Genomic DNA, 17,020 nt, shown 5'->3' on the forward strand with positions numbered 1-17,020 from the left:
TGGCTTTTACGTTGACTAATTCTGAGCCAGATCTTATCAAAATCCTAGAACCATGGATACACACAAATAAGGTATGCAGGCATATGATCATTAGCACACTTTCTTATGAGCTTTTTGATATATACAGTCCATACAAAGAAGAAAAGCAAATATGAGATGACAAATGATTGCCAAGTACATTGTTGAAGATGTTCGAAAATAGAAGTTCATGATTGGAAACTTTTATCGTTGGAAGATGACAAATGACAAGGACATCAAGAGTCAAATCAATGAATACCACAAGCGAATAGATGATATAAAGGATGAAAAAACCAACTTACAAGAAGAGTTCATTGCTAGGTTGCTAATTGAGAAGCTATCAGAATCCTTGAATGGCTACAAGCAACAACTGAAGCATAAGGACATGCAGTTGTCACTTCTAGACTTGATTGTGCACATCATCATTGAAGACACAACTCGTAAAAAGATTAAGGCCTCCAAAGCTAAAGAAGTTGCAACTAAAGCCAATCTGATACAAGGCAAAACCCAGCATCAATAGAGGTACCCCCACAAACCTGATTATGAACCCAAAGTTCGTCATCCCACCTTCAAAAAGAAAGGTAGTTGTTTTGTTTATGGATAGCTAGGGCATCATACAGCATAATATAGGAAAAGAGCACAAGGAAATGACAAACTTGCTAATCCAAGAGTCAACTTAGTCAAAGCAAATGAATCCGATGATATAATTCTTGCAGTCATTTCACAAGAAAATATGGTGGCCAGTGTGAAAGAATGGGCGGTAGACTCAGGTGCTACCGAGTATATTTGTGCAAACAGAATGCCTTTACCTTTTATACTCTAGTAAGGGAAGGAGACGAGATAATATACCTTGGTGATTCTCAAATTGCTCAAGTTAGTGGTAAAAGGAAAGTCCTTCTCAAGCTCACATCTAGCAAGACCCTAGCTCTAAATAATGTTCTACTTGTTCCCAATATAAAGGCAAACCTAGTTTCTGTGACCTTATTAGGTAAGGTTGGAATGAAAGTGTCATTTGAATCTAACAAGATCGTAATGACAAAAAATAATATGTTTGTGGGTAAAGGGTATTACAATCAGGAACTCTTTGTGCTTAATATTTTAAATGTTTTGAACAAAAATGCCAATGCTTCCGCTTACATGATTGACACTATTGATTTATGGCATGGTCGACTAGGCCATGTTAGCATTCCTTATATTAAGAAAATGCAATCACTACGTTTAATTTCTAGTATTAAAAATGGATGTTTTAATAAGTACAAATATGTGCTGAAACAAAATCAACTAAGAAAACTTGAACTTCAGTAAATAGAGAATTTGAATTATTAAGTTTAATTCATACTAACTTAGGAGGTTTAAAACAAACTATGATTAAAGGTGGTAAGCAATATTGTGTTACATTTATCGATGATTATTCTAGATTTACTAAAGTTTATTTACTTAGGCATAAAGATGAAGCTTTTGACATGTTTATTAAATATAAAGCTGAGGTAGAAAATCAACTAAATAAAAAGATAAAAGTAGTTATATTAGTTAAAGGGGGTGAATATCTACCGATTAATGATATTTGTAAAAAGGAAGAAATAATTCATGAAATTAATGCTCCATATTCCCCTAAATCAAATGGTGCAGCTGAAAGGAAAAATAGAACATTAAAAGAAATAATGAACTCTATGCTTGTTAGTTCTAATGCACATGGGAATTTATGCGATGAAGCTTTATTATCTGCATGTCATATTCAAAATAGAATTCCTTATAAAAAAACCAGTAGGACACCTTATGAATTATGGAAAGGCTATTCTCTTAATTAAAATATTTGAAAGTGTGGGGGTGTCATGCTAAAGTAATGCTTCTTGATTTTAAAAAGAGAAAAATTGGCTCTATGACATTTGATTGCATGTTTATTGGTTATGATGAACATAATGTTGCATATAGGTTTCTTGTATTAAAAAGTGATATTATTGATAAAAATTCAATTGTTGAAACAAAACATGTTGAATTTTTTTAGCATATTTTTTTCATTGAGAATTGATAAAATTTCTCATGCACCTTTTGGTAAAAATGATTTTAAAGCACAAAATGATGATTTAAGAAAGAGTAAAAGATCAAGGAAAGAAATTTCTTTTGGTAATGATTTTTATACTTATCTTGTAGATAATGATCCTTTAACTTATGCTGATACAATTTCTTTTAAAGAAAGTCCATTTTGGAAAGAAGATATACAAAATCATATTGATACGACTTTACAAAATCAAACCTAAGAATTAGTTGATTTACCACCTAGAGCCAAACCAATTGATTGCAAATGAATTTTTTTAAAAAAATATAATCTTGATGGCTCTATTGAGAAATATAAAGCTAGATTAGTTGTAAAGCGTTTTACTCAAACACAAATATTGACTATTTTGATACTTTTGATCCTGTAACAAGAATTTCATCTATTCATGTTTTATTTGTCTTAGCTTCAATTTACAAACTTGTTGTTCATCAAATGGATGTTAAAACCGCTTTTCTAAATCGTGATTTAAAAGGAAAAATTTATATGGTATAACCTGAGGAATGTGTCTTTCTTGGACAAGAATATAAAGTGTGTAAATTGATTAAATCTTTATATGACTTGAAACAAACATAAAAACAATGGCATGAGAAATTTGATCAAGTTCTTGTCAGTAATAGATTTTTTGCTGTTGGAGTTGATAAATGTATGTACACAAAAACTGTTAATAGTGAATGCATGATTATTAGCGTATATGTTGATGATATGCTTATTTTTTGTGCATGCATTAATGTGGTCAATAAAACAAAATGTTTCTTGGCTTTTGAATTTGATATGAAAGTTCTAGGAAAAGCCAATATTATTTTGGATATTAAAATCATAAGATGTGATAATGACTTAATGCTATCATAAGAACATTATGTTGAGAGGCTACTTAAAAAGTTTGGATATTTTAATGTCACACTCGTAAGTACCCCCTATGATAGTAATATCCAAATAAAGAAAAATAAAGGTGATAGTGTAGCTTAGTGGAGTATACATATATTATTGGGAGTCTGATGTATTTGAGGAATTACAATCAATTAGATGTAGCTTATGCTATGTGTAAACTGAGATATAAACAAAATCCCAATCGAGATCTTTGAGTGATAAAATTTTTGAAAAGTACCATAAACTATGATATTTTATATAATGGATTCCCGTTGTATTAGAAGCATACAATGATGCTAACTGGATCTCCGATTCAAAAGAGACAAAATCCACAAGTGGTTATGTATTCACTCTTGCTGGGTTTGCAATAACTTAGAAATCAATCAAACAAACAGTAGTTGCTAAATCTAAAATGGAGTTAGAATTTGTGGCTTTAGAGTTGGTTGGTAATGAGGCTAAGTGGTTGAGAAACCTCTTAACAGATATTCCTTTAGGAATGAAACCAACACTTTCTGTGTCTATGCATTGTGATTGCCAAGCAGCAATAGCTATAACAAAGAATAAAACTTTCAATGGTAAGAATAGACATATTCGTTTGAGATATGAAATAGTAAAGCAACTGCTTAGAGATGGAATTATATCCATTAATTATGTGAAGTCAGAGCTGAATTTGGTCTATCCTCTGACTAAACCCTAGAAAAAAAATTAATTAATTATACATCAAGGGGAATGGGACTTAAGCCAATTGAGGAAATCAACAAATAATGGTAACCCAACCTATGTGATTAGAGATATAATGAATTAGGTTTATATGGGTAATAACAAGGTATTTGTTGATAAATTAATGCACTATTAGAATTATTGTCCCTCATATGATGTGTGAATAGTGCAAAACTTCAATGTAAGAGAGGTTGAGTTAAACTCTTAATAAATTCCATACCCCTTATGGGTAGTTTATTAAACTATAGTATACACTTGATGAAATAACCTATATAATAATGAGGTGGGGCCGTTCTTATGAGAATTGTGGTAAATTCTCTAGAGCACTTATAAATAACTAAGCATGCACATGGCCTATTCATGCAAACTCACGTTGAACAGCAGAAATTGTGAGGGTGTTATGTTATTGATAAAAACAATATTTCACATAAAGGCTTTTTGGTTCATATAAGTTATAAACTTCACTAAAATTTTGTGATTTATGTTTCATTTTCTCTAGGGTTGGTTCATAGGTTAAAAAACACTAATCAAGATGCATTACACTCAAATGAAATTTGACCTAACAAAAACTTCATATAAAACCTTATGAAATATGTGGAGGATTGTTGAAAAATAGTGTATTTCATAAGTTCAAACATCCCATATTGCCAATGTACAAAAGAGGTGAGTGCTTTATATATGAAAGCCCATTATGGGTTTATTGCAAGTAAGGAAAAAAGAGTGGGCTCGTGCACACACGAAATTGGGCTAGGCCTTGAGACAATGTAGATCCCCCCCCCCCCCCCCCCCCCCCCCCGCCTCTACACGTGAGATAAGTCCAAGTGAACTTTTTATACCTTGGCTTAATTACTTTTCTTTCTCCTCAACCTATAGTAATTGAAATAGTGCGAATGACTGAGAAATTCTTATACCTTGGCTTAATTACTTTTCTTTCTCCTCAGCCTGTAATAGTTGAAATAGTATTAATGACTAAGTCTTTTAATTTCATGAGTCTGTTAATTGATATAGTCTTAATGACTGAGTCTTTTAACCTTATCTGACTTAGTCTTATTTCCTGAGTCTATTACCTAATAGTTCTTAAACGTTGGAATATTTCCTGAGTCAATTGCTTAATATTTCTTAAATGTTATCTTACTCAGATATTTGTTAAACTTTATTTGACTTAGCATCTTGATTTTCTCTAATTTTCTGCTAAATGTTATTTGACTCAGCATCTTGATTTCCTTTTTTTTTCTTCTAAGCCTATAGTAATTGAAATAGTCTTAATGACTGAGTCTTTTAATTTCCTGAGTTTGTTGCCTAATATAGTCTTAATGACTGAGTCTTTTAACCTTATCTGACTTAGCCTTATTTCTTGAGTCTATTACCTAATATTTCTTACACGTTATCTTACTCAGATATTTGCTCAACGTTATTTGACTTAACATCTTGATTTCCTCTGATTTTATGCTAAACATATTTAACTCAACATCTTGATTTCTTTTGATTTTTTGTTGATTTTATGCTGATATTCTATAATGTTAACTCTCTGCTCTGTCAATAAATAAAGCCTACCTACCTTAGTCACAACCACACCAATCGTCTCATCTCCTCTGAAGATTCCTCTAAAGCTTCTTTGCATACTCTTTCTCCATTTTCCTTTCTTTTCCTGAAAGGTTTCATTTTTTCAAAGAAATCTTTCTGTTGTTCTTGCTATCTCTTACTAGTTTGTGCAAACTATAAAAAATGGTATGTTGAATCCTGGAAGATAATGCTACTGTCTTTCTGCATCGAGTCTTATACTTCGAAAGGGCGAAAATTATCTTTAAGAACAATGATACCATGTTTCAAACATTTTATTATCTTTACTTCCTTTATTATATTTTCATTTGTTTCCTAGAAATTTTTCTAACAAAGTGTTATGCTCTTGAGAAACAAAAAATATGTTAGCTTTATGTAAGATCCAAGTTACGAACTTAGCTTTCCCAATGTTATTTCATGCTTGGATTGGATCCAACTCTTTTATATATATTTTGCGATGGTATTCCTAATAGTATATGTAAATATGGTTATCTATATTATTAGAAGAACACCCACACTATGTTACGAGAATTGAAACTCGAGAGTTACATATCGATTAAACTCTAATAAAATTGCATCAAACTATTGATAGGTTCATTTTCAATTTTATTCTCGCTCATTTTCAATTTTATTCTCATTAAAAAAGAAATATATTATTCTTATTTTTTTTCTTATCTAAATCATGAATCGGATGAAAACAGAAATCAAGGTTCAATTCAAAATAGTCATATAATTGAGACTTATAACAGATATCACAGATATAAGACTTTCTTAATCTTGAGTATTATTCAAAGGTATTATCATATATTTCTTTGTATAAATTATAAAATTATAAAAAGTATAAAACATATTTGTTGGAAGATGAGAATATTTTGTATTACGTCAAGATGTATAATTCAAAGAGAAACCTAAATTTTATATATATATAAAGCTAATGCTAATTTTATTCATAGTCTAACTCTAACTAACTAATTAACTAACAGTATTATAGTATAATTCTAATAACATATTATAGTCTAACTAGATAATAATATTGTATAATAACTTTAATTAAATAGTTTGTATAATTATCTTAACAATATTTTACAGAACCCTAAAAAATGCATATCATGCATGTAGTTTTCATGCTCAAGTTTCTTTTAACATCTAAATTTATCACCTAAAGCACTCCAAGTGCAACAACAACACAAAGAACAAAAGCAACCCAATCATTAATATAAATAAAACTTGTTATTTGACAATAACAACCAACTGAACCATAGGAAAACTAAAACAGGAAAAACAATTATTACGAAAAAAAATTAGAGAAACTTAATATTTAATGTTAACAAAATAAAAAAGGAATAGAGAGAGAGTTAATATTTAATGTTAACATTTAGAGAATGGAATTAGATGGAAACCTGTTTCCACAAATCATAATCAAAATAGGTACCTTAAACAAAAGTGAGATATGAAATATTAACTACATAATAAAACGAAATGTTAAATATGCACTCAATAAGTAAAAGAGAAAGAAAGGGTATTGGTACGGGGTTGTGGTTTTCTCAAAATTTTTAAAATTGTTTATATATTCTGTTAATGATTTTTTTAAAAATAATTTTTTAAATAATTAATATAAATAAAAATAATAATAACATGATCCCACATATCTCACCCAACTTTAATTTTTTTTTTTTCTTATCTCAATTTATATTAACAAATAAAGCAAAAGCTCTGAACCAACAAACATAACGAAATCTTAAATGTGCACTCAATAAGTAAAAGAGAAAGACTGCCAAAATATCTACATGTCTCAAGGTGCTTTTCTATTCATATGTAACAAATAGAGGGAAGGACAGTACCTGCTCTTCCATGACAAATCCTTTGCATTCGATATGGGTATCCCTTGCTCTAGAAGTCCATCCTTTATATTCGAGGTAAGAATCCCTTCTTCTATAAGAGTCATACTCATCTCCAAACAATCAAATCTCTTCCTTTATAAGTTATATCCCATATTTAATCCCAAAGGCAACATATACACAGATTCAAGAAAGGCATCTAACCAGAAGCTTGTGTATTAATTTAGGAACTAAAAAGCAATGTAGTACCCTTACGTACTACAAATCCAAAAAAGAGTGGAGAACCTTAAAACCAAGAGGGGAAAGTGGTGGTTCAAATGTTTTGAGTGATGCAATGGAGATGCATGTGGTTCTATTTTATTGTAGAATGAATGAATTATTATGTAAAATAGGTTGAGTATACAGAATATTAGTTAATAATCCTCTCCAAGAACAAATATTTGCCAATAGTATTCTCAACTATTCTGGCTAGTCTAGTAAGTACACCACAAGAACATTTTAGTGTCAGCTGGAACCAAATAAAAGCCTATTTTGTGAGCATTAAGACAAGACAAGACAAATTAAATCAGCTCAAAAAGCTATCACAGATGGAAGGAAAATCAATTTAGCTCGTTTACAAAAATTGAGGAATACAATACACAACATGCTTTGCCTTTGATCCCAAAACCCCCCACCGTCCCCGTTTCAAATAACACTATAAGCGGGACTCCATAGAGGGGAAGCTGCATTTTGAATTCTCCCACAAACCTTCTTCCACAAGCAGTTATGTCCCAAAAATATGTCTCTGAACAGGTGGAGCATCAAAAGTTTTAACCACTTCCATCCAGGGTTTGTCTACGATCAAGATGGAATGTTTTGAAAGGTGTCCAATAAATAACACAGGGTCCCGGAAAACAATTAAATCAAAATTACTCTTTCTACTAGTATGTTTAGACTCTGTTTGACTCTCTCTCAACCAATGTTTCCATTTCATATTTGTGAGAGAACCTTGAAACTTCAACAAGGCTCCATTTACCAACTCACTTTCCTCATCTTGATCCACTGGCTTCCCAAAGTCAATTGAACACATTGCCCTGCACCATAAAGATACTTATTTATTTAACTATGACAAATGCAATCCATAAAATGCTTCATGAGAAATAAATTAAGCACCACGGCAATGGAATTTTTCCAGGGTACACAAATTAATTATTCCATGCCACACAATTGACCAAGAAGAATATTTCTCCATGTCTCCCTGTTCTCAAAATTTTAAAATTTTTAACTTATGCAGGAAGTCTATTCCAGCTTTTCCACGAATCTACAAATGAAAGGTCTTCAAAAAATACTACCATGTAGTAACAAATATTTAATGAAATTTTTCTATTTTCCCACTTTACCTCTCAATAATTCATACAATTATAGGAAGAATTATATTTTTTTCATATTCATCTTTTTTATTTGGTTCCACTTTTTTCTATTGGTTTAATTTATCGTACTATTTATTATTGATACAAAATTATTTTATCCCATTTCTTTCTTTCATTCTAACTCTTATGATTTGATTAATAAATTTAAGTGTTTTATTTTTATTTATTTAAAATAAATTAAAATACTATCAAATAATTTTTTGCATCTTATAGCACTTCTGCATTAAGTTGTCAAACACTATTTTGGCTTTTCCTTACAGAACTTTTTAAAAAACTGTACTCGAACAACACATTTTACAAAAGCTCCAAACAAAGCCAAACAGACTAGAAGCAATAAAAAACTTAGTGCCCCAAAAGTTAGGTAGGATGTATGCTTGTCAGTTTTAAGATAACATATTAGCCAAATGATAGCACATTAATCATGCAAGGTGAAAAGATAATGGAAGAAACCAGTATGCCACCAGTTTCTTTAAGCTGCTAGGAGCAAAAACATTGCTGGGAACTCAGGATAAAACATAAAAAGAAAACAAAGCACCAAGATACATCTTTTTAATATGATATCCTTGTGGTGTGCATCACACTAATCACTATTATTAAGATAAGATATGGCTACAATGAATATAGAAGTATACATATGCATGACAAAAGTAATGTTAAACTGTCGCAGCAAGGTAAAACAAACAGGATAAGAACAGCACCTGGTACTATAAACAACAAGCGATGACGATTTTGATGGATGGGAGGAGGATGTGGGGCAGAAAGATAACCCAATAACCTCCCCAGGAAATTCTTGGTATCTTTGGGGAAGAGTAAATGTATGCTGCATTGACCATTCTCCCAATTGCCTAGCTTCGACATCAAATATATAGAACTGGTTTGAAGATGTTGTGATAATAAGCACATTGTTGTCCTGAGGAGGAAAGCCAGCAGCTGTAACAGAGGCACCATCCAATCTTGATATAAACCAGTGTTGCCTGCTCCAAAAATCAAAGAAACACAAAGTAATGATTGACCATTCTCCCAATAACCTCTCCCATCTCACATACACACTCATGTATTAATTTTAGTTAGAAATTAGAAATTACACTGTCAACTAGACAGCTTTCTAGTATTAAATATTGTCCCAAATGTATTTCTTACCTCTGTATCTCAAGATTGAATATGTATATATCTCCAAAGCAGTTGATAGCAGCTAACCACTGGCCATCACAACTCGTGAACAATTTTGTTATGGGAGGCTCACTAGGTGGTCCTTCCTTCTCATGCTCCTCACGACAAGGTATGAAGGTATGCAGCAGTTTTAAGCTCTCCAAATCCACAACCTGTAGCACCACAAAGAGTAAGTAAGTAACAACATTCACACATAAGTTAATTATATCTAGAAGGTACGCAGCACTTTCCAAGCTGGAATAGGTAACACGATGCTTCTTGAGGTTAATTAACAACGGTCGCACATAAGTTAATCATATGTAGAAGGTAACTAGCACTTTCAAGCTGGAATAGGGAACACAATGTGCCAGAGGTTAAGACATGAAAGTTTTCCAGTTTGAGGTACAAAATCTAGAGTTTGAGCTAGCCATCATAAAAGAGGTGAAAGACCTCATAAACCTACAAGTTATTGCAGAGGATGGAAATACTCACTCCACCCACCTAAAGCTAGATATATCATGAAAAATGTAATTTCGAGCAAACATTCACAAGTATAGAAACTACAAGAAGGTTAATACAAGAAAGCCAAGAGCAAAGACTTACATAGATCCTCCTATCATGGCCTGCTATAAGCAATCGTAACTCATCAGAGGTAAAAATCATAGAATGTGCGGATGGAAGTTTCTGAGGAAGTTGCCTTTTAGTGATGGTCCACGTACTTTGGCCATCTTGCCTACTTAGTGCAAATAGGCTGGGTCTGATGTGGTCAGAATAACCAAAAAGGTCCCCTGAGTTAGACATTGCACTGCAAATGATCTTTCGGCATGCCTTACTCTTAACCCGAGCAACTAAATTAGTGGTAACGAGACCATCATAGGGGCCAGAACCCACATCAGGAACACAAACACAAAGAATATCTAACCAATAAGAAGCCTGGACCAGGAGGAAAGAAGCTTGATTGAAACTTGTATTAATGACCAGTTGTACTGGAACTCTCTGAGGTGCAGGACAAACATCATGTGGCGAGAACTTAGTAAACTCCTTAGCAGAGTAGGCAAAGAGCTTTGCATCATCACCAGCAGAGACAAGCATGGGAACTCCAAAATGAGCCCATTTACTGTAACTAAAATCAAGGGGCTTCTTCTCCCGACGTCGAATTCTTTTTACCTTTTTCCCATTTTCATCTTGCACGTCTTTTGCCTCGTCTAATAAAGATGCTAGAAATTAGAAAGAAAAAAGTTAAGATCAAGAAGTATAAGTGCACAAATTGCTTAGCTAAAAAGGTCAAAATCCACCTTTAAATTTTAACGAAATGAATAAAATAATAAATCGGCATAGAATCAACAAACATGAACAGACCTTCAGAACTGATAGGCACTGCCATTGTCAAGGCTCTGACATCGTGGGTATGAGCTCTTACATAACCAACATATACCCATTTCTTCATTTCAGAAGAAGATTTGTCATTACCAGATGTCTCATTAGAAAGCTTATAAAGAATAACCTACAAAAAGTGGCAGCACAGTAGACATTAGCAACAGAGCAGTAGATTATATTTAAAACAAAGCACACAATTTCAGTCGCATTGTAGTGAAAAAAATGCACCTACAATTCTCTTTCCTTTGTTTATTTTAATATTTTGGCCTTTCTTAGATCTAAAGTGTGAAGCAGCACCCCTCTGCTATCCATACCTGTCCGTCAGACCCAGCAGAGAACACCCTGTTCTGACTTGGAGCTGCTGCCAAGGCATTTACATCACCTTTATGATTACAATGTGCCTGGAGAAGAGTTCCATTATTACCATTCCAAAACTGAACAGAGCCAGTGCTGTCTGCACTAACAACAGTTCCACACCTGAATTTAAAAATAACTCAATCAGCAAAAATAAGCACATTAACCATTGACAACACAACAACGATTGACATTTCACCATATTAGGCATCTAGGCGTGCATGCATGCATGCATGCATGCACAGGCATCTCTCTGTCGACATAGAAGATTCCACATGTACCTTAAAGAAAGTAATGACCATATGCAAAGCTCAGGCCCACTGCCCAAACCTCCAAGAGAAACTGTACTTCTGAAAATTTCATGACCCAAATCAGCATTCCAGCATCTTATCAACCTGCATGATGGTTTAGTGCAGATGTTACTAGACTATACAAGACTAAATGGGCAAAAAGAAGTGCAAATGCTCTGTAAAGCATGCACTATCAGCTCATAGAAGTTCAGTCATGCATCACCATTTTTGATTTCAGAGAGACTAAAATGTATCATATGGTATACGCTTAGATGACAAACTTACCCATCACTACTCCCTGAATATATCCTACTTGAGTCGTGGCTCCATGCCACACTTAGAACGCGTCCTGCAAATAATATTTGCACCAAGAAGCTCTAAGTATAAGTAAAAGCAATAACCAGAAAAAAATTGACACTGAGGTGAAGATATCTCACCACTGACCCGAGGCAATGATTTATGGTAGATTAACTTATCCGAATCAGAAATTGCGTATATCCGCACAGCTCCATCATCACAGGCAATTGCTACAGGTCTGTACTCCATAACTAGTTTCTTATGAACTTGTTCCGAGTCTGAAACATCTTCACTGTCACTGCTTTCATCATCATCACTATCATTATATTCATATTTATCATTTAAATATCCATTTCCAAAATGCTGAGACCTAGACTCTTTAAGAGCTGGCAGTCTATTTACAGGTGCCACAGCCATCTGCCAGATTGAAACCCCAACTGACTCTAGCACAATCTGCTTAACACATTAAAAAAATGAATAAAAGATGACTTCTCTTCAAAGCTTCTTCTACGCTAGAAAGAAGTTAAAGCTAAAGAAAGAAATGCATTCAAAGAGATTATATCAACAGAATTTATGCAACAATATATTACTCTCACTGGATCATAGAATATCTAAAAAATTGACCAACATAAACAATTAGGCCTACACTAAATCCTCTGGACGAAAATTATGAGTATTCTCATTATTCAATAAAACCATAAGGAATCCATAAAAAATTATGAGTATCCATTGAAGTTGAGGAGGTTGGAATCATTGACTAAAGCCTTGTTGGCTTACACCACTAGGTTAATAAGGCAGGGAGTGCCATTAATGGAAAAAGGGACGAAAAAAGAATGAAAAATCACCTTCTGCTTCAAATCAAAAAGATCCCATTCTGAGACTGAGCCATCGATACTCGAGGAGAACAACCTGCCAGAAGACAGACCTTTTGAACCAACGCAACACCACACAAGCGAAGAAACTCGACGAGTAGAATCCCCATGAATAGTCTACACAGGGTCACCAACAAATTAAGCTAAAAAAAAAAAGGCTAGACTGTGTTCAATATATAACAATAACAATTATATAAGAAAGCAGAAAGCTCTGGGTACCAGTTGATGGTGCCATCCAACGGAGCCAGGAGACACAAGCCAAATCTCGAGGGAGCCGTCCTCACGAGCGGCCGCAACCTGGGAGTCGTCTCGCTGGTAGCAAGGGCGAACCACTGGAGAGGGCTTCCAGTCGATTGAGCTGGTTCGGTAAGGTTTGAGGAGCATTGGGGCGGGTATAGAGTAAAGAAACTACGATCTTTGGAGGCCAATTTGACGGTTGAAAGCAGTATATAACTCGGAGATGTGCACCCGACAAAAAGAGGCGCAAAGCAGAGTAAGGCGACGCGGTGACCTTATTGATCCTTAGGTTTTTGAGGGTTTAAGCGCACCCAAACATTAATATAGCTGAACCGCTGAACCCACACTAATCTCGGTTCGGTTGTTCTTCGACGGCGGTTCAAACCGCTGTCACCGCTTTAAATCCCACAGCATTCAAACAATACAAAATCAAAGTAATATAATATTCCATCAAGAACCAAAAAAAAAAAATATCTTAAACCTTTGAAATCCTATTTTTACTATGTAAAATCTACTTGAAATTGATTATTGATATTCACTAATTATCTAAAACCATTTATTTGGTAGAAATTTAATTAGAATCTAAAATTTCACTCGATCTAGCTTAGAGATGAAAACGAGTAGGATATTTGTTATTTTTTACATTCCTAAACTCCAAACTGTTTGAATATCAAGTATCTTAACCTTATTAAAAATTGACTAAAATTACAAAATGCTATCCAAAGCTAAATCCTATTAATGTTTGAATACCCATTTAATAACCCAAATCCGTTAAATACCAGATTATACAAGTTAAATTTTTTACATATGAATACTTGAAAAATAGCCCAAACTCGAATAAAAAATATTTTACATTAAACATATTTATAATACCCTTTACTATATAAATTATAAATACTATATCTAATATTTTATATATGTATGAGATAATATTTATAGATACTTATATTAATTACTCATACATCAATATGTGTAAGTTATGTATTAATTTTATATAGTATATCAAATATATAAAAACTATATATGTTATATAATGAAATTAATATATTATTTTACATTAATTTATCATGTAAGTTATAGCAAATTATATATTATAATGATGTATATATATACAAAGTTTGTATATAATGATTAATAAACAATATATTATATAAACAAAAATAATAACTAATAAAATTATTAAGTGTCATTATATAAATAAAATTTGTTATAAGTTACAGTTATTATCTTTGTTATGTTTAGTTATTATCACCTGATAGTCAATAACAACACTTTGATATAATCTATTGACATAACTATAAATGAAAACACTAATAATTTTATAAATTATAATTTTGTAATGTTAATACAAAACAAAAAGTAAATATATTTATATTAAAAGTATATAATATATACATTATTATACAATTATACATAAAATTTTATTTCCTATATATTACTATATAAGTATAATAATTATAATCTATTAATATGTAAGATATCCAATAATCATATATTAATATTAACATAGAACTTATATCATTTAAAATATATATCTTGTATTTACATATCTCTTGATCTTAACACATAAGCATATTATGTATGTTATATATTTGAAAACAAAAACATCTATTATACTTAACACAAGTATAATTGATTGTTATATTATTGTATTAATCATAAAACTTTGCAAATTTATATATATATGATAGTAATTATATTCATTGTAATATGTTTTATATTTATATTATTAATTTTTTAGTTTACAACAAGTGAAGTTGGTAGAGATTATAAAGATTGTGTTAAAGGCAAGTGCAACAAGGGTTTGAAACTCACTATTTATTAAATTTTGTCACATTATATATAATATTTTAATATTAATATAATCAAATTTGAGTTTAAAATATTTTAAAGGTAATACCTAAACTCGAATCAAGTATTAAAAGTCCTCTTCTAACTCGTCCCATAACTTATTATAAAGTGCTTGAACTTTATATTATGAGATCAAATACCCAAATAACAGCTACTCATTTACATCATTAAATTAATCTAACTCAAAAATAAAACTTGAAATAACAATTAACATTACAAATTTTTTAAAAAATAAACACGATAATGGAGGTGCTAACAACTAAGTTGCTCGCCCATGTCTACTTCAGATTGAGTTTGGACACTGAATTTTAGGTTTAAGCTGAAATTGACTAGCTGATTGAATTATTACATTAATACATAACATATTTTTTTATTTTATTTTAAAATATATTTAAAATAAAATATTGATATAAAAATGTTATTTTATTATTTTATTAATAAAATATCAAGTAATTGAACAAATAAGGTTGAGCTTGAGTTTGACTTTTAAAAAGGAAGTCCACTTGACTCATGAATATCTTTACTCATTAATAAAAATCAATTTTACAATATAAACTTAATATTAATAATAATCTATTGACACAAACATTAAGAATAAATCATAAAAAAATATTAATAATTAAATTTGTTTTCTTCATACTACATTAACCCTCTAGTCTAATTTATCAACCATGATAAGTATGATAAGCTTACATATAAGCTTACAAAGTAAATCTAAAGTATTCCTAAAAAGTAGCTCACAATAGCAAATTCTACAATAAGGTTAACCTTATTGTAAGGCTATAAACAATAGCCATTAGATTTAGAGACTTTTATTTCGACCATTGATCAATAAAAAAATTTGCAACCTGTTTACCTATCAAACAAATTAAAAAAATACTTAAATAATCATTCATAAAAAATAAAAATATTAATTATAGGGAAAGAATTAACAAAGAGAATAATCAGAAACTGCATTCTATTTTAAATGCATTGATACATGTTCATCATATATTGATACAATTTTTTTAAAACTAAATGTATCAATACATGGGCCAATGTATTGATACATTTCATCGATTTCAAAAAATAAAAAGATAAAAACATATTTTCACACCATAACTTATAAATATATCACATTTTCTTAGGGTTGGCAACCTTCAACCACATTTTCAAGGTAAAACCTTAACTCTTAAGCTCTTTCAACCCATTTTTGCTTAAAATCACCATTTTTGAAAGATTTAAGCTTGGGTTTGGGTCTTAAATGAAAAATAAGATTTTTCTTACTTTTGAATCTTTAAATCTTGATTTTTTTTTATTTTGAAAATATTGTTTATTGTTATAGAATGATTGATGTCTATGAACTAGAGGATTTTGGTAGATTTTTCACTTGCAATAGCTCACTTAAGGTAAGAACGTTGATTTTATGAGTTTGTACAACAGGGTTTTTTGATGAGTACTAGATTTAGTCTTGAAAATTAGTTTAGGCAAATCTAAATAGTTTGAAATAGCATAAAACGATTATTATGTGATTCCTAGACTAAGTATTAACTAAAATATTTATTTGGATATATTAGGAACCATTGAAAATCCAAAAATTTCATTGGAGTAGACTTTCATGTACTTTGTAGAAATCAACTTTTGAGGTGAGTGGGTACACTACTTTTGAAACTATTTTAGTATGTAAAATTGAAAGTATGATTTCAATGATTAAGGGTTTATTGATGAGCATGATTTCCCATAAATCTTTATTCTACAAAATATATTTATAAATGTGAAATGTTTTGCAAATTGGTTTTCAAAACTATATGTATATGTAAATATGCTATTACGTATTAGTTTCAACAAGGAGGGACAAGTCTTTTTTATGATTACAATCCACTTTATTACTTCTGCCTTCGGGCTAATTTGGTATAAAAATTATATATACGTGATTGAGAATGATTGTGGATGGTTAAAATGTTCTTGAATGTAAGTATTATGTTTGTGGATTGAGAAGGTCTCCATTTTTTCTTGATTCATGTGTTTGACATGATTTGTTATTGATGCTTGATTTTGATCTGATATCCTATGAAATTTAGATTGTGCTGTGATTGGTTCTAGCCCCGATGTGGGGTAAGAATACCACAAGGTTAAGCTTGGCCAA

At 31.3% G+C, this 17,020-nt stretch overlaps 1 protein-coding gene across 1 annotated transcript; it reads right to left on the reverse strand.

Moving 5' to 3' along the window:
* Positions 1-7,614: 7,614 nt before the first annotated feature.
* Positions 7,615-13,322, reverse strand: LOC110426976 (WD repeat-containing protein PCN-like). Its single transcript, XM_021442327.1, has 11 exons — positions 13,027-13,322; positions 12,781-12,924; positions 12,076-12,388; positions 11,924-11,987; positions 11,630-11,743; positions 11,309-11,471; positions 10,977-11,121; positions 10,221-10,834; positions 9,609-9,790; positions 9,167-9,442; positions 7,615-8,132 (listed from the first exon to the last, which is right to left on the reverse strand). Exons 1-11 carry the CDS (start codon positions 13,189-13,191, stop codon positions 7,823-7,825), a joined length of 2,490 nt encoding a protein of 829 aa, XP_021298002.1. The 5' UTR covers positions 13,192-13,322; the 3' UTR covers positions 7,615-7,822.
* Between the last annotated feature and the right edge of the window lie 3,698 nt (positions 13,323-17,020).

This window comes from Theobroma umbraticum, unplaced genomic scaffold, assembly GCF_002168275.2.
Source record: "Theobroma umbraticum cultivar Fairchild unplaced genomic scaffold, ASM216827v3 scaffold_239.1, whole genome shotgun sequence".
Taxonomy (NCBI): domain Eukaryota; kingdom Viridiplantae; phylum Streptophyta; class Magnoliopsida; order Malvales; family Malvaceae; genus Theobroma; species Theobroma umbraticum.